Source organism: Alosa sapidissima, chromosome 1, assembly GCF_018492685.1.
Source record: "Alosa sapidissima isolate fAloSap1 chromosome 1, fAloSap1.pri, whole genome shotgun sequence".
NCBI classification, from domain to species: domain Eukaryota; kingdom Metazoa; phylum Chordata; class Actinopteri; order Clupeiformes; family Clupeidae; genus Alosa; species Alosa sapidissima.
The window spans coordinates 10,775,457-10,789,136 of NC_055957.1; the positions used below are offsets into that span (position 1 = coordinate 10,775,457).

General features: G+C 41.6%; 1 protein-coding gene across 1 annotated transcript; it reads left to right on the top strand.

Annotated features, from left to right (window-relative positions):
• Positions 1-418: 418 nt before the first annotated feature.
• On the top strand, positions 419-13,313 carry kdsr (3-ketodihydrosphingosine reductase). Its single transcript, XM_042085243.1, has 10 exons — positions 419-926; positions 2,816-2,905; positions 3,616-3,672; positions 3,784-3,849; positions 3,956-4,051; positions 7,703-7,894; positions 8,478-8,561; positions 8,722-8,805; positions 8,970-9,071; positions 10,200-13,313. Exons 1-10 carry the CDS (start codon positions 744-746, stop codon positions 10,317-10,319), a joined length of 1,074 nt encoding a protein of 357 aa, XP_041941177.1. The 5' UTR covers positions 419-743; the 3' UTR covers positions 10,320-13,313.
• Positions 13,314-13,680: the final 367 nt, after the last annotated feature.

Here is a 13,680-nt window from a genome sequence, read left to right on the forward strand (position 1 = left end):
TAGTAGCCAGCCTAAGTTTGAACAGCGATCCACACTGCACTCCGCCATTCTCTAGTAGTGAGCCCAGAGCTTCACTGAAAAAGAGGCTGCAGGACCAGCCTATCCAGTAAATAAATTATTATTTGCAGAAATGAAATGCAGTTTGGGTGGCCTTGATTATTTTCAAACAAACAAATATAGCCTAAGTAAAGTCAAAATATAGTGAAATAAGCTGAGTAAATCGTCCATCTAAGACAAGAGACATTACCAAGACATTACAGCAGTTTTGCAGTCAAAATAATGTTGACATCTCCGCCCTCACGCATACGTCACTAACAAGAAGCAGGAAAACAAAAGGAGAGCCGGGAATAGTAGTTTAGCAGATCTCACGGAAAGCTACATTGAAACGAGTCAGTTGTGAAAAAAAGACTACAAGTCCCACAAACGTTCTTTGTTATTTGCAGCATCCCATACAAGACACACAGATAGTGTTGAAGTGTACAGAGAACGTAGTGACAATTGGAAACGCGAGGTTAAGTTATCTAAACCTCTAGCTCTAGTTATCTAGCTATTCATATTGGCTGCAAAGCACTATCTTGAAACGTTGCCAAATAGCTGGTTCCCTACTGCAGTTCTTCCCTTGCAAGGTTTATCACCACCACCCTTTCATTTGGGGGGGCGTCTGTGGCTGTTCGCTCCTCCCGAGTCCAGTCAGTTACATCAGCTAGTTAGCTAGCTAGCTAGCGACATCGAAAGATTGACCCATGTCCTCTGAAGAAGTCTCATCGATATCGGATTGGCTCGTGCTGAATTCCTGGTGGCTACTTTTGCCTTTCATCATGCTGCTAGTTGTTGCTGCATTTGTCGTAGCCTTCGTGTTGCTGCTCTACATGATATCACCGCTAATAAGCCCCAAACCAATGAAATTGAACGGGGCCCACGTCGTGGTAAGAGCAACGTAACGTTATAACGACAGCAGAACTTAATCAAAAGCCCACTAAGATTAAAGTAATCGCTGTTCAGTTTCGCAGAAATAATAGGAAGCCGCACGTTTGCTTATATTGCATGTTTTGTGAATACTAACTACTGTTACGTATCCATTCTGGTTAGCTACGAGGAACGCAACGTTAGCCTACGTTGAACGTTTTAGGCTAGCTGACCTGTCAATGAGGATGGCTGTATGTGTATGACATTTGCTCCAAATCGATAACCAATAACATGCCTGCTGTGAAATCTTGTAATCAGATATGGCAGTTTTGTGGAATGCATGTTGCATGCATCAATGCAACAGTTGATTAGGATTGTGCTCAGTACGCACTATTATTGCAGATCCTTCCCATGCCAGCCTGACTGTCGTTTGCTCCATCCTATACAAGTCATTGGCGCTATGTAACCCATACATCACTTTTACGTTAGTACATCTTGCTTTTGTAACAAGGCTGGATATAGGTGCATGACGTGATGTGCCTTAAGTATTTGTGGTGGTTTTAAATCGGTCCTATTGTAATCCTGAATAAGTTAGGTGACCTACTGTTGTTTTTATGAGGGCACCTTCCACATACTGTAGGGCAGTCCTTTCCTTGGTCTCCCCTCATCATTAAGTATTGATCACAGGATTTGCATGGATACATGGGGTGGTAGTCCTAGTTGTTGAACCAGCTGGACGTTGCTTCTAGTCCTTTTAATCCTGGTACATCTTGTGACGTGCCAGCAGCCAGACTAGCCTTCCTATCAACTCTTTGCACCTGTCCTGGGCACATGTGTACTTTACCGTCAAAGGAGCCCTTCATGTTTCATCCACCAATCCATCTCAGGCTCTGGGCTGATGTTCATTTAGTCCCCTTAGACTTTTCCACGATTGTCATTCTGCTCTCTATCTGACCATTTAGGCAGTTCAGATTCTACTCTGATCTGGTTCTGTGTTGCTTTATTTTTTAGGCAGTAGCTTACTTGAATACATTTATAACGAAAGACAGCTCAAGATTCAGGAAAGGAGGCACTTCATGAACCCGGACAGCTTAAGAGAATGCTGTACCTATGTGAAAGTAGATAGCCGAAGTCAGAACTGTCTAAATGTGCCTAGACCTTGAAGGTTTGCATTTCTGTATGATTTGCTCCGTTTTACATTTGCCTTGCTTGTTTTATTTCAGGGATTTGTAACCATGATTATCTTCTTTGTGCTTTTTGTTCCATCTTTAGTTGTGTCCTTGTTAAAGCACTGCATGGCATGGTTACATCAGGACATTATTTATTTAATGATAAAGCACCTGATAGCTCAGTGCCTTAAAAAATGTAGGTTATTGGAATGGAGACATGCGCATACTGCCAAGAAAGTTTAGAAGGAGAAAGAAGTGTAACTAATTTTGTACTTCTGGCCTTGAAGAATTATCTGGGTTGTGGTAATGTCTGGCTGGTTTGACAACATTATATACTTGCTCTTTATATGCAAGCTATTACTGAATTCCAAGTATATAATGGAAAAGAATCCAAGTTATTATGAAAGAACAAATGTGAACAGGGGACAGGAATGACTACGGGTCCAACAGCATGACATCAATATTGTACTTTGGCCATGATAGCCTAGATTGTGATTGTGAGAAATGTGTGTGGAACCTGATAATATGTTACAATGTGATAACCTTTGCAAATTTTGTCCCCAAAACAAAAAGTTACAACTAAAAACATAAAGCTTATTTACTCCGTTAATGTGAATATTTACCTATTCAACAGTCTGAAAAAGATGAGCAAATCATACATACACATAGAATTAATGAAATCCTCATTCAAGTAAATTATAGCTTTTTTGTAGCCTCACTTGTATCCTGTGTGCCAACAGGTCACTGGCGGGTCCAGTGGTATTGGGAAGTGCATCGCCGTCGAGTGCTATAAGCAAGGGGCCTTTATCACACTGGTGGCGCGGGATGAGGTAAGGGGACTGAACTGAGTTCTGTGGGCCGCTGGGGTTCATGGTCTCTTTCCAGACCTTTACCATCAATAGAGACTTGGGTAAAATAGGTTGCTTTGCCTTGGAAGGAATTAACATTTATATCTTATAAAAAGTGTAAACACTCTTGATACTTCACCGCACAAGTCAAGTCAAGTCAAGTCAAGTCAAGTCGGCTTTTATTGTCAATTTCTTTACATGCACTGGTCATACAAAGAATTGAAATTTCGTTTCTTACCTTCCCATGCAGACATAGACATGCTTTAAATACAGACATAGACATACTATAGACATAGCCATAGACAATAAACATTAAATTAAAGTGCAAGACTGAAATATAGAACATGTATGTATCAAAATAGAAATATAGGACATATATATAAAAAAAAATAGAGGTAGTTGTGTTGTATATTTATATAGTCTTAACAGTTACATGAAGTTTAAACTTGTGCTTGTGTGACCTGTATACTGAAGCCTTTTAGTACTATTGGTACGATTATGACTGCCCTCATGGTTTTCTCTGGTATTCTACTGATCACAGTTAAATGGTGGACTGTTACAGCTACGTGGGATGAAATTCAATACTCCTTTTAATTTAGGGGCACTCATGTTCTTCAATGTTGGGTATTGCTGTCATACAGGTTTGTGAAATTAATTTCATTATTTTTTGTGATATATTTATCTCTTTACAGAGCAAGTTGCTCCAGGCGAAGAAGGAAATTGAAAAATTTGCCATAAATGATAAGCAGGTTTGTAGCAGCAGATGGCACATTTCTACAACTAGTGGAGGTAACTCTAATAAAGAGTTTTGTTTCTGTGTCGTCGTATGCTAAATTTATTTTAATAATTGCCTCTATCAGGTTGTGCTGTGCATATCAGTCGACGTGTCCAAAGACTACAGTCAAGTGGAAAGTGTCATCAAACAGGCAAGTGAACATTTAGTTTGTAAAATCACCACCGACCACACTGGTGTTCCTTCATGTGTGGGTGATGGGTTGGGTTAATCTGGGGTTCTTGTGGTGTGGCTTGCAGGCCCAGGAGAAGCTGGGGCCTGTTGACATGCTGGTGAACTGTGCTGGCTCGTCCATCTCAGGGAAGTTTGAGGAGGTGGAGGTGGACCGTTTCCGGGTGAGTTGCCACAACAATGGCTCATGGGGGGGTGGGGTTCTCTGTTTGGAGGACGTGCAGGAAACCCTGTTGAAAACAACCTCATCTGATCTGATCACATGCACCAATGCAATTCAGAGTGCAATGTGCATGAATTTACAATTTGCGTGATAAGTGCTAGTCTTGTATGAGTAGCCTCCTCTAGGGATGTAATGGTTACCAGTGTAATGGTAAAGCACGATAAAATTCTCGACGATAACAATTACTGTTTTGATTTTATATAGATAGATAGATAGATAGATAGATAGATACTTTATTGATCCCCAAGGGGAAAATCAAGATTGAATTATCGCTGTGAATTACCACGGTGTGAAAAACATGTATGAAATTATTTCCAGCATCATCCGAGTCCCCCAAAATAAGGGGGTGCAGGCGCAGCATGCAACGTGGGCCTAATGTGTGTTCGAAATGAGGTGCCACTGCTATGCATAGCCCTTTTCAGGATGATTGCAAACACAACTAAACCTAGCTAGATTTGTGGATTTGCGGTGCATTTTGCAGGCCTACTCTCACAGGAATGGCTCTCTGTTGAATCTACCAAATGTATAGGGTAGGATAAGTGGCATAACATTTTTGAGCGTTTTAACTTTTTTACCACTCGTCTGATATGAATGCACAGCTGCCTACTGCATCTTGGAAGTTTGTTGTGATAAACACTCTTGACATCTACTAGGCCACAGCTAACGGCAACTTGTGACGGCCATCCATTCACGATATGTTGTAAAATATTGGAATTGTCGGAAGTTTACATAGGCTAGTTTAAACTGTAGACTATGCTTTTCTTGTCTCCCATGCCCCCGACCAGGAGGTACGAATGAAACATTACGCACGTTCCGCTTTTGTTGAAATAATTCCTGAACGATTTTGTTTAGAGCTGAAAATGCAACTGTATTTGACAGAGGATAGATGTAGGTTGCTAGTGACAAAATATTAACTTTCTGTGTGGCATTCCCTTTATAAATTACATTTAATTAAAACGTGTTTAAAATTGTCCCGGCTCTCCCTTATGTTAGGCTAGTAGGGCAAGCACGCACAAGATACAGCTACAATCAAAGGAGTTGCATAAGGAAGAATATTAGACTCGAAAGTTTTGTACGTGTGTATCACGTTTTGAAACTGTAGAAATGATTTATAACTGTAAAAATGATCTGTACAAGTAATTGTCAAAATTACAAATATGCCCTACACTTACAAATCTATGCTACAGGTACGGATCAGTTTTACAGCTACAAATCATCCTACAGTTAAAAATATTTTACCATTACAAACATATTCTACAATTACAAATCAATATTCTACGCACAAAAAGTTGTCCTACAGTTACAAATCGTTTCTGCAAGTGCACAGACTTTTGCACCACCTTAGGGATGAGAAGATAACAAAAAAATAACACGAACGATTTTAAGTATTACTCATATGTCCTTCACTCACAAATATATTCCACAGGTACTAAACCTTCCACAGTTGCTTGTCTTTGAATTACAAAGCTATTCTGCCATTACGAATCTCTGCCGCTGCACAAGTATTTTCTACAAGTATACGGATACTATTGAGACTGTTCTGGCACTTCCTGTTGAATAGCCAATGGCGATGCTCAGGTTTGGCTAGCCACCAATTCACTAATTTGACCTCAGTTGCCAGCCCATCTAACTTCTATTAGTTTTGCGTATGCGTTTTCTCTCTCCTTCTGCACTAACATGCACCGAGTAACAAAAACGGAACCTTTTGCTATTAAAGGAGCCACACCACTGTTTTGACAGTAAGACACTATGCTATTCTATTAACTCAGTTTTGTTGCTATAATGCATGCAGGACGGGACAATTTTAAGCTCTGTCCATTATTGGTGGTAGGCTTAGAAAACATGTTCAGAGATAATATCGACAACCGTGACAATTTTGGTCACTGTAATCGTCATGTTAAATTTTCATAACGTTACATCTCTAGCCTCCACCCAAAGCATCCAAAAATATCACTGTTCATTCTCCAAGTTTACATTTGTATAACCTCCCGTAGTGACAGTTAGCCTTTTTTTACGGTGCAATGCATTATTTATACAGGTAATGTATTTAATAGTCATGTCATTTTGTGTACCTAGATACACCCAGGCCATACTCTGTCTGCTTAGAATGCTAAGTGAATATTAATCTTCCTTGATCCTTCCATGGTACACTGTACCTCCATATGATGTTCCTATCAGAGCTCCATATGGCTTCTTATTTAAACCATACACGCACACACACACACGCACACACAAACACACTTATATGCTCTGCTCTCAGAATGCACCAATCAGTGTGCCACATTTCATCGTTTGAGTCTGATACAGCCTACAGACATTAGCCTGATGATGCACAAAAGCACATGAGCCAATATACATGCACATGCAGCACACTCAGTCAGCAGGGTATTCAATGCTCTCTTTGCTCATGTGGTTGTTGGTAACCTTCCAGAAGCTTGTAACAGAGATGCAATTCTCTTGATTCTATTGATCTGTGTCTCTTTAACCCCCCTATGAGCTAGGAGTGCTTACAGACACGTGTTTCTTTCTATGAAAAATGATTTTTTTCCTTATCATCGAGTTGTTCTTGCAGTGGGGAGGTTCAGCCCTTGGGCTCTGTAGAGCGTTTTGAGACAGTGTCTATTGTAAATGGTTCTACTGAACAAAAATATAAGCGCAGCACTTTTTTTTTTGTGCTCTCATTTTTCATTACATATTAAAAGATGGAAGATTTCTTCCATGCACACTAACATCATCTATGCATATTTATTTTAGAGAAATAAGGCTTATTTCTCTAACAAAAAAAAAAATGTTCAAATGTTCAAATTCGTGTTGGTGAGCACTTCACCAAGATAATCCTTTCACCTGACATGTGACATGTCAAAAAAATGTTGATCAAAAAGCATGATTATAGCGCAGATGCCTCTTGGACTGGTCGCAATAGAAGGCCAAACTAAAATATGTTCTTTTATCATACAACACATTGCCACTGCAACATGTTTTCACTCCCATTTTTCTTTCTTTTTTTGAAGAAAAAGATCCAAGAATTCTTCTAAGCACACCAAGGGTGTATTTGTTCACAAATTTGGTAAAATCTTTACTAGCCAGTCAGCACTTCACCGTTACATTCAGTTTACAAACAACAGCTCTGTTGGACATTATTCCTGCAGTCAGTAGATAGATAGATACTTTATTGATCCCCAAGGGGAAATTCAAGTACTACACGACCCCTCAAAACCTGAGTGAGAGAGAGCTCAGGTTAGGTTCTCAAATGGGGGTACGTAAAGGCACTCCAGGGGGTACGTGAGATTGTAAAATATACATATATTTAAAATGTTCAAAATATATTTTTTTTATCCCAAATGTTTGAATTTTGTATGTGTTTATCAGTTCCAAAGTTTAATAAATTAGACACTGATGGCACAGTGCTCTGTTTTAAGTCTTTTTTTCTCAACTAAAAATGCTTTGCGCTGGTTAGGGGGTACTTGGCTGAAAAAATATTTCACAGGGGGGTACATCACTGAAAAAAGGTTGAGAACCACTGCAGTTTAGCTGATGAGCGGTTCTCCCGCAGCTTGTGCCTGCTCTGATAACTGGTGTCTGCCCCCAACAGAAACTGATGGAGGTGAACTATCTGGGTAGCGTCTACCCAACGCGCGCTGTCATCACCACCATGAAGGAGCGCAGGATGGGCCGCATCATGTTCGTCGCCTCCCAGGCCGGCCAAATCGGCCTGTTCGGCTACACCGCCTACTCCCCGTCCAAGTTCGCCCTGCGTGGCCTGGCTGAGTCCCTGCAGATGGAGGTGAGTGGAGGTGCTGTTGCGCACTCTGGTGCCCAGGGGGCGTCTGTGGGCAGCAGACTTGGCACTTGCATACAATATGATCTTAGAAAAGTCAGAACTTTAGAATTGCTGTAGTCAAGGAGAAAAAGTATTCATTTGAAACTTAAACACACGTGGGGAAACTGAACAGTCTAACCAGTAGACTATGATAAACTAGCAAATTAAGCTACTTTGTTTACAATATTTCCAGGCTTTAACCAGGGCTGCTTTTCATTCAGACTTATGTGCACATTTATTTATTTGAGTGTTTTTCATGATTGTGTTGCTATTTCTTTTCCCTGTGTTTAAATTGTCTGTGTTTAAAGTGTTTAAATTGAACTTTTTTTTTTTTCTTCTGGTCCTTATCTGAAATAGATTTTTTTTTAAAAATCAATAATTTTCAATATTGACTGATATGAAATACTTATATCGTGATACAGTTTTCAGCCATATCGCCCAGCCCTAGAATATATACATATAGAGTTTTGTTGAGAGGGAAATGGCGAAATCATTTTAAGTGCACAGTTTTTATGAAGTGTTTATGGGACTGTGTTCTTACCTACAGATGAAGCCCTATAACATCTATGTGACAGTGGCCTACCCCCCGGATACTGACACACCAGGCCTTGCAGAGGAGAATAAGTCGAAGGTGAGAAATAGTTGTAGGCCTCGATATGGTTGCATGTTATTGTCAAGCCAGTGGCTCTCTTTGGCTCTGTTAAACTAAAATCAGTCCTGTGTAATTTGATTGGTAAGCCTGAAACTCTTCCTGCCCATGATCATTAAAGGCCGGTTTTTTCCCCTCTCAGCCCTTAGAGACCAGGCTGATATCTGAGACATCAGGGGTGTGCCAGCCAGACCAGGTGGCCAAAATCGTTGTCAGGGACGCTGTGGTAAGGAAAATTACTGCTCATGCTTCTTATGCTGGACCGTAACGTCTGTCCCTCAGATGGATTCATTGTATCTATGTTCAGCTCTAATGCTTTTGTGTAACCTGCTGGTGTGTGTTGTGTGCGTTGTGTGTGTGTGTGTGTGTGTGTGTTTGTGTGTTTTGCAGCAGGGGAATTTTAGCAGCTCAGTGGGGCCTGATGGCTATATGCTGTCGGCTCTCACCTGTGGAATGAGCCCAGTCACGTCCATCACAGAGGGCCTACAGCAGGTACCGTACTTCACTGCATTGCTTCAGTACTGGCTGTAGACTGGAGAGTTCAAACTAATTAGCATGAAAAGAAAGAAAGAAAACCATTTCCAGAGTTATTTCATTTGGTTATATGTTCACAATGGATTGATGTGTCATGAAAAATTACTAGATGCGTCTCAGATGTTACCACATGTCATTTTAATCAAATAATTATTTTATAGCATAAGATTTTAAAATACTCCTCTTGCAAAGGATGTTGTATGACAATATGTTATGTTGTAAATAATATAATAATATCTGCCTGATGATAAATCAGTGCCTCTAAGTCAATCAAATCAAGAAAATAGTATTTCACTGAGGATTCATGTTCTTTTGAATTATTCCTTTATATTATGAAGTTATATTAACAATTCCAACATTAACATTTTAATAACATACAATTCCAACAAGCCAGTTGAATCACTACCATAAGGATAATGAATTGCAATGCATCAATGATTTTTGCATTAACACACTCTCATCAGTGTCACTTTGCTGATGCCTCAGCCTTGAGTCTGTAAACAACATGACGGTGATTGATGCAAATGCAAACTTACATTGGCAATGCTCCCACTCTTGCTTACTGTCTGGGTAATGTACAATATAAAATGACCAGCCACTGAGTGCTCCTCTCATGTGGTCCACTCTAATCTCTAGATAAAAGGCACCTTGGTTGTTTTGGGTGTTGGTCAAAATGCCCCTCCCTGTCTGAGCAGGCAGGTGTTTCCCATCTTTGGTCACAGTTTGGTCAAAGTTGTAGTCCACGAGTTGTGATGAGGTGGCCGTCCCAAACTCTTCAGTGTTGGGAAGGTTGTAATTAAGGAGAGTGTCCCAAGTAGCGCTCTACTATTTCAGAATGTCAGACTTGGTGCAGGAGAATCGTGTGATTGTATGCAATCTGAAATGACTTGTCTGTGTTAACATAGCAGCAGAAGTAGCAAGTGATGCCCACATTTTGTCTTCACGTGAAGTATTTCGGTGTAACGTAATGCCGAAGACAATCAGAAAGACTTTACTATTCTCCCTCAGAGGCACAGCCTTTTGGATAGTGTCGCTCCCACGTCAGAGATGTGGGTTTTCATTTCTCCTGTGCCACCTTTCCTGTAGATCGTGACCATGGGGCTTTTCCGCACCATCGCCCTCTTCTACCTGGGCAGCTTCGACAGCATCGTGCGGCGCTGCATGATCCAGAGGGAGCAGTCCAAAGCTACCGACAAGAAGGAGTAACCACTGACCCCCCCCTGACCCCCACCCCACCCTCCATCTCCTCCCTCACACACACCCCACCCCATTGCCTCCTCTCCCTGCTCACCATTCCATTCCATTCCATTCCATTGCAGCACCACTCCTGCCCAGAGATGCCAAATTAGCCCATCTTGCTGTAGCGTGGCGGGTGAAGACTCATCCTTGGCTCACCAGAGGAGGCCCACAGAAACGCCAGGCAGAGAGACCTCGCCCGCCTGAGTCTCGATGGAGTCGTGTGGCAGGCAGTGCGGCAGGTGGCCGTCGTCTCTCTGTCTGTTCTGTGTCTGTGTCTCCTGTGGTTTTTTTGGGGGGGTGAAAATGATCCATTGTTCTCATCATTCCTCTAATTGCTATATTTTGATGGAATCGATATTTCATTTTGGGAGAGATGGACTCTTCAGGTGACACTGCTTGAGTTCACTGTTTGAGGTTAGAATGTGTGTGTGTGTGTCTGTGTCTGTGTGAGTTGTGTGTGTACGTGCGTGTGCGTCTTTTTCAAAACCTGTGTCAAATTTGACCCAGCGTTGGGCGAGAGCTTGTTTGAAACATTTCTGTGACCGTGAGCTTGCGCTTCTCGCAATCCTCTCATTCCTTGCATGCAGCGGAAGCTCAACACATGATGGGCGGCCAGACTGACAGCATTTTTGCTTTATGATTTAGTGACTGAGTGACAGTGAATGACTACAGTACATGTTAGAAAGCCTCTCTGTCCTTCTAAAGCACATTTTAACAAAACAAAGCTAGTTATTTTCACAGAAGTCATAGCAGAGAGTTGTATAGGTATTTTGTGTTGATTTGTGGTGAGACGTCTGTGGGACACCATGTTGGAAAAGGGGGAGTCTCGTGCCATACGGCCTTCTGCCGTAAATTGTTGTGACGTGTCATTATGCCAAATGTCCCCTCATCCCCTGAGATGCATATGGGGGCTTTGCAGGCGAAGCTCTCCTTATGTAAAGGGTCCACCTTTCACATTTCCCTTTATAAAAGAGAAAAATATTTACTCTTCCTCTCAAAACACACTCTTTGTCTGTATATACTTTATTGTGTATTGAAGGGTGTACGCACCTTGACGTCTTGTAGAGTAGAACTTTACAAGCCTTACCTTGCGTATGCTATTTTGGTCTTGATGGAGATGTTTACTGTGCGCGTGTGTTTGTGGGTGCTTATGTGAATGGATTGAAGTGGATGCGAGTCGGTGTGGGTTTTACACAACCTCAGGAGCTCTGTAGGATTTTTGAGATTGCAGGATGCTGTTGGTGAAAGCCACACAAGGAGGATTAGGCTTGCAGGTACGAGCCATCACCTCCACTGGCCAGAGGAGGGAGCTGAAGAGCTGAAAAGTTTTTTTTTTTTTTTTTGAACGGCCGAGGGCTTGTTCGCATGCTGCACGCTGGTGGTCAGTGCTCTTCGGGGCGCGGCCATCGACTGTCTTGTGATTTTAGTTGGCGATCGTTAAAAACATCTCTGGCAAGCTGCAGTCTGACAAACCCCTCTGGTAGTTTGTAAGCTGTGGCAGTCTGTCTGCAGAGGGAAGCGTTCCAGTCGAGAGCACGTGTGGCCGCAGGTCAACGGAAAGTTCTCCCATTCATAAGCACAGACGTTTACCCCCGGCTGGGACATGTCCTCTGGAGGCCAGACAGACACGGCTGACTCTGCCAGGTGTGTGGATCAGGTAGATGGTTTCAGTAAGTGTGTGGTGTCTTCAGTCAAGTCCCCCCTTACCCTTTGCTCTGTTTCTTCTGTGTTGCTCTGTACCCTGTCACTCAAACACAATACTCTAAAGCAGGCAGAGAGCGAGCGAGAGAGAGAGAGGGAGAGGGGATTAAGGGAGAAAAGAGAGAGGTTGTCTTCCTTTTTAAAAGCATCACTTGTTAGGGAGAATGTACCACTAATACAAATACAAACTACACTATGGGGGGGGGGGTAATAGATATTTGTTTTTTGTTTTGTTTATTCTGTCTTCGTGAATTGCTTCACCTCATCCCAATGGCAAGTTTGCTTTAAGAATCAGTCAGCTCAGTGCACTGTTGAGATTTCTGTTGATTGCATTTGTTCTGCCCATGCTGCTCTGCTTCTGTTTAGAGAAATGATTAAGCTCATGCAGTCAGGCACTACTACGTGGAGGCCCATTCTGCTGTAAAAGCCTTAAGAGATACGCTGCATTCAGTAATAAAAAGCCTAGAAGAATGGATCCGTCCACAGCTAAATGTGGCTTAAATTCGCTTTAGGTTCATGGTCTTTCGTTTTATTCTATCCAGTTTTGTCCTTCGCAAATAATATTGATTGATTGATTAATTGATTACTCGATTTATCTTGATTTTTTTATGTTGTTGTTATTGCTTTTCCTTTGCCTTTTTTGTACATAAAGCCTTACTAGGATCCACAATATGAAGGTGAGAACACATGACTCGGGCTGATGATGTTCTCATTTGATGTTGGCTCAAGGTGAGGGCATTCCCCAGTGCAGCATAGTGATCCGTATCAGGTGCTGGTTTTACAGACGCACCATGACCAGCTCATTCTCCAAGTAGCGACTTTTCATTCAATAGCCAGTTGGTACGTAGCTAGCTCCCAGAGAAGCAATCATTTTTACCTTTATGTTTTATTTTCACATCTTTTAAGCTATGCAAAACAAGCCTATGCTCACTACGTATTTAAAACATCACATAAGACAATACCTGTGCAACATTCCTTATCATCAAGGCTAAGCTGTAGTTTTCTTATTTTGTTATGCACTACTGAGAGATGTTTAAAAAAGAAAATTGAGTTTATTATCACTAAAACACTGGAATGCATTCATTTTTTTGTCACCATCGTTTTGGTCTCTTATCCTCTGTTGCGCCTTTTGCTTTTATTGTTTGTGTTGCCATACTTGTATAAATTTCACCTTGTGTGCCATTGACAAGAAAAAAGAGGAGAAAGTTGTTGCTTTGTCTTATTTTCTTACATGATAAAAAATAAATAACTTTAGAAAATTGAGCCTCTGCATCTCTTTGTTTTCTTTCATATGACGTGTGAATTGTGTGCGTGTGGGGGGGGGGGTGAGAGAGGATGTGTGCATCTGATCCTTGTGAAGTACGTGTGTGCATTGGAGATGAGAGAGTGGGAATGAGCAAAAGAGCTGTGGCTGTGACTTTACCCCCTTTTTCCCGACTGAGCGCAGCCTAATGTGTGTCTGTGCCTGCTTGGTTTTCGGGACATGAATGACGCTGTGCGAGACAGATGAGAGCTATTTCAGTTTAGAAGTCACCTTTGATCTTCGGCTTCTCTTTTTCTTTGAAAGTGAAGACACAGTGCCAGGCCTCTATTCTCTCTTTAAAATATGACCCTCAGGGTTGAGGAA

Coding starts and splice junctions, on each gene's coding strand:
- kdsr (XM_042085243.1), top strand. CDS start 744: ATGTCCTCTGAAGAAGTCTCATCGATATCGGATTGGCTCGTGCTGAAT. Junction 3,850..3,955: donor TGGAAAGTGTCATCAAACAG/GCAAGTGAACAT, acceptor TGTGGCTTGCAG/GCCCAGGAGAAGCTGGGGCC. Junction 7,895..8,477: donor CTGAGTCCCTGCAGATGGAG/GTGAGTGGAGGT, acceptor TCTTACCTACAG/ATGAAGCCCTATAACATCTA.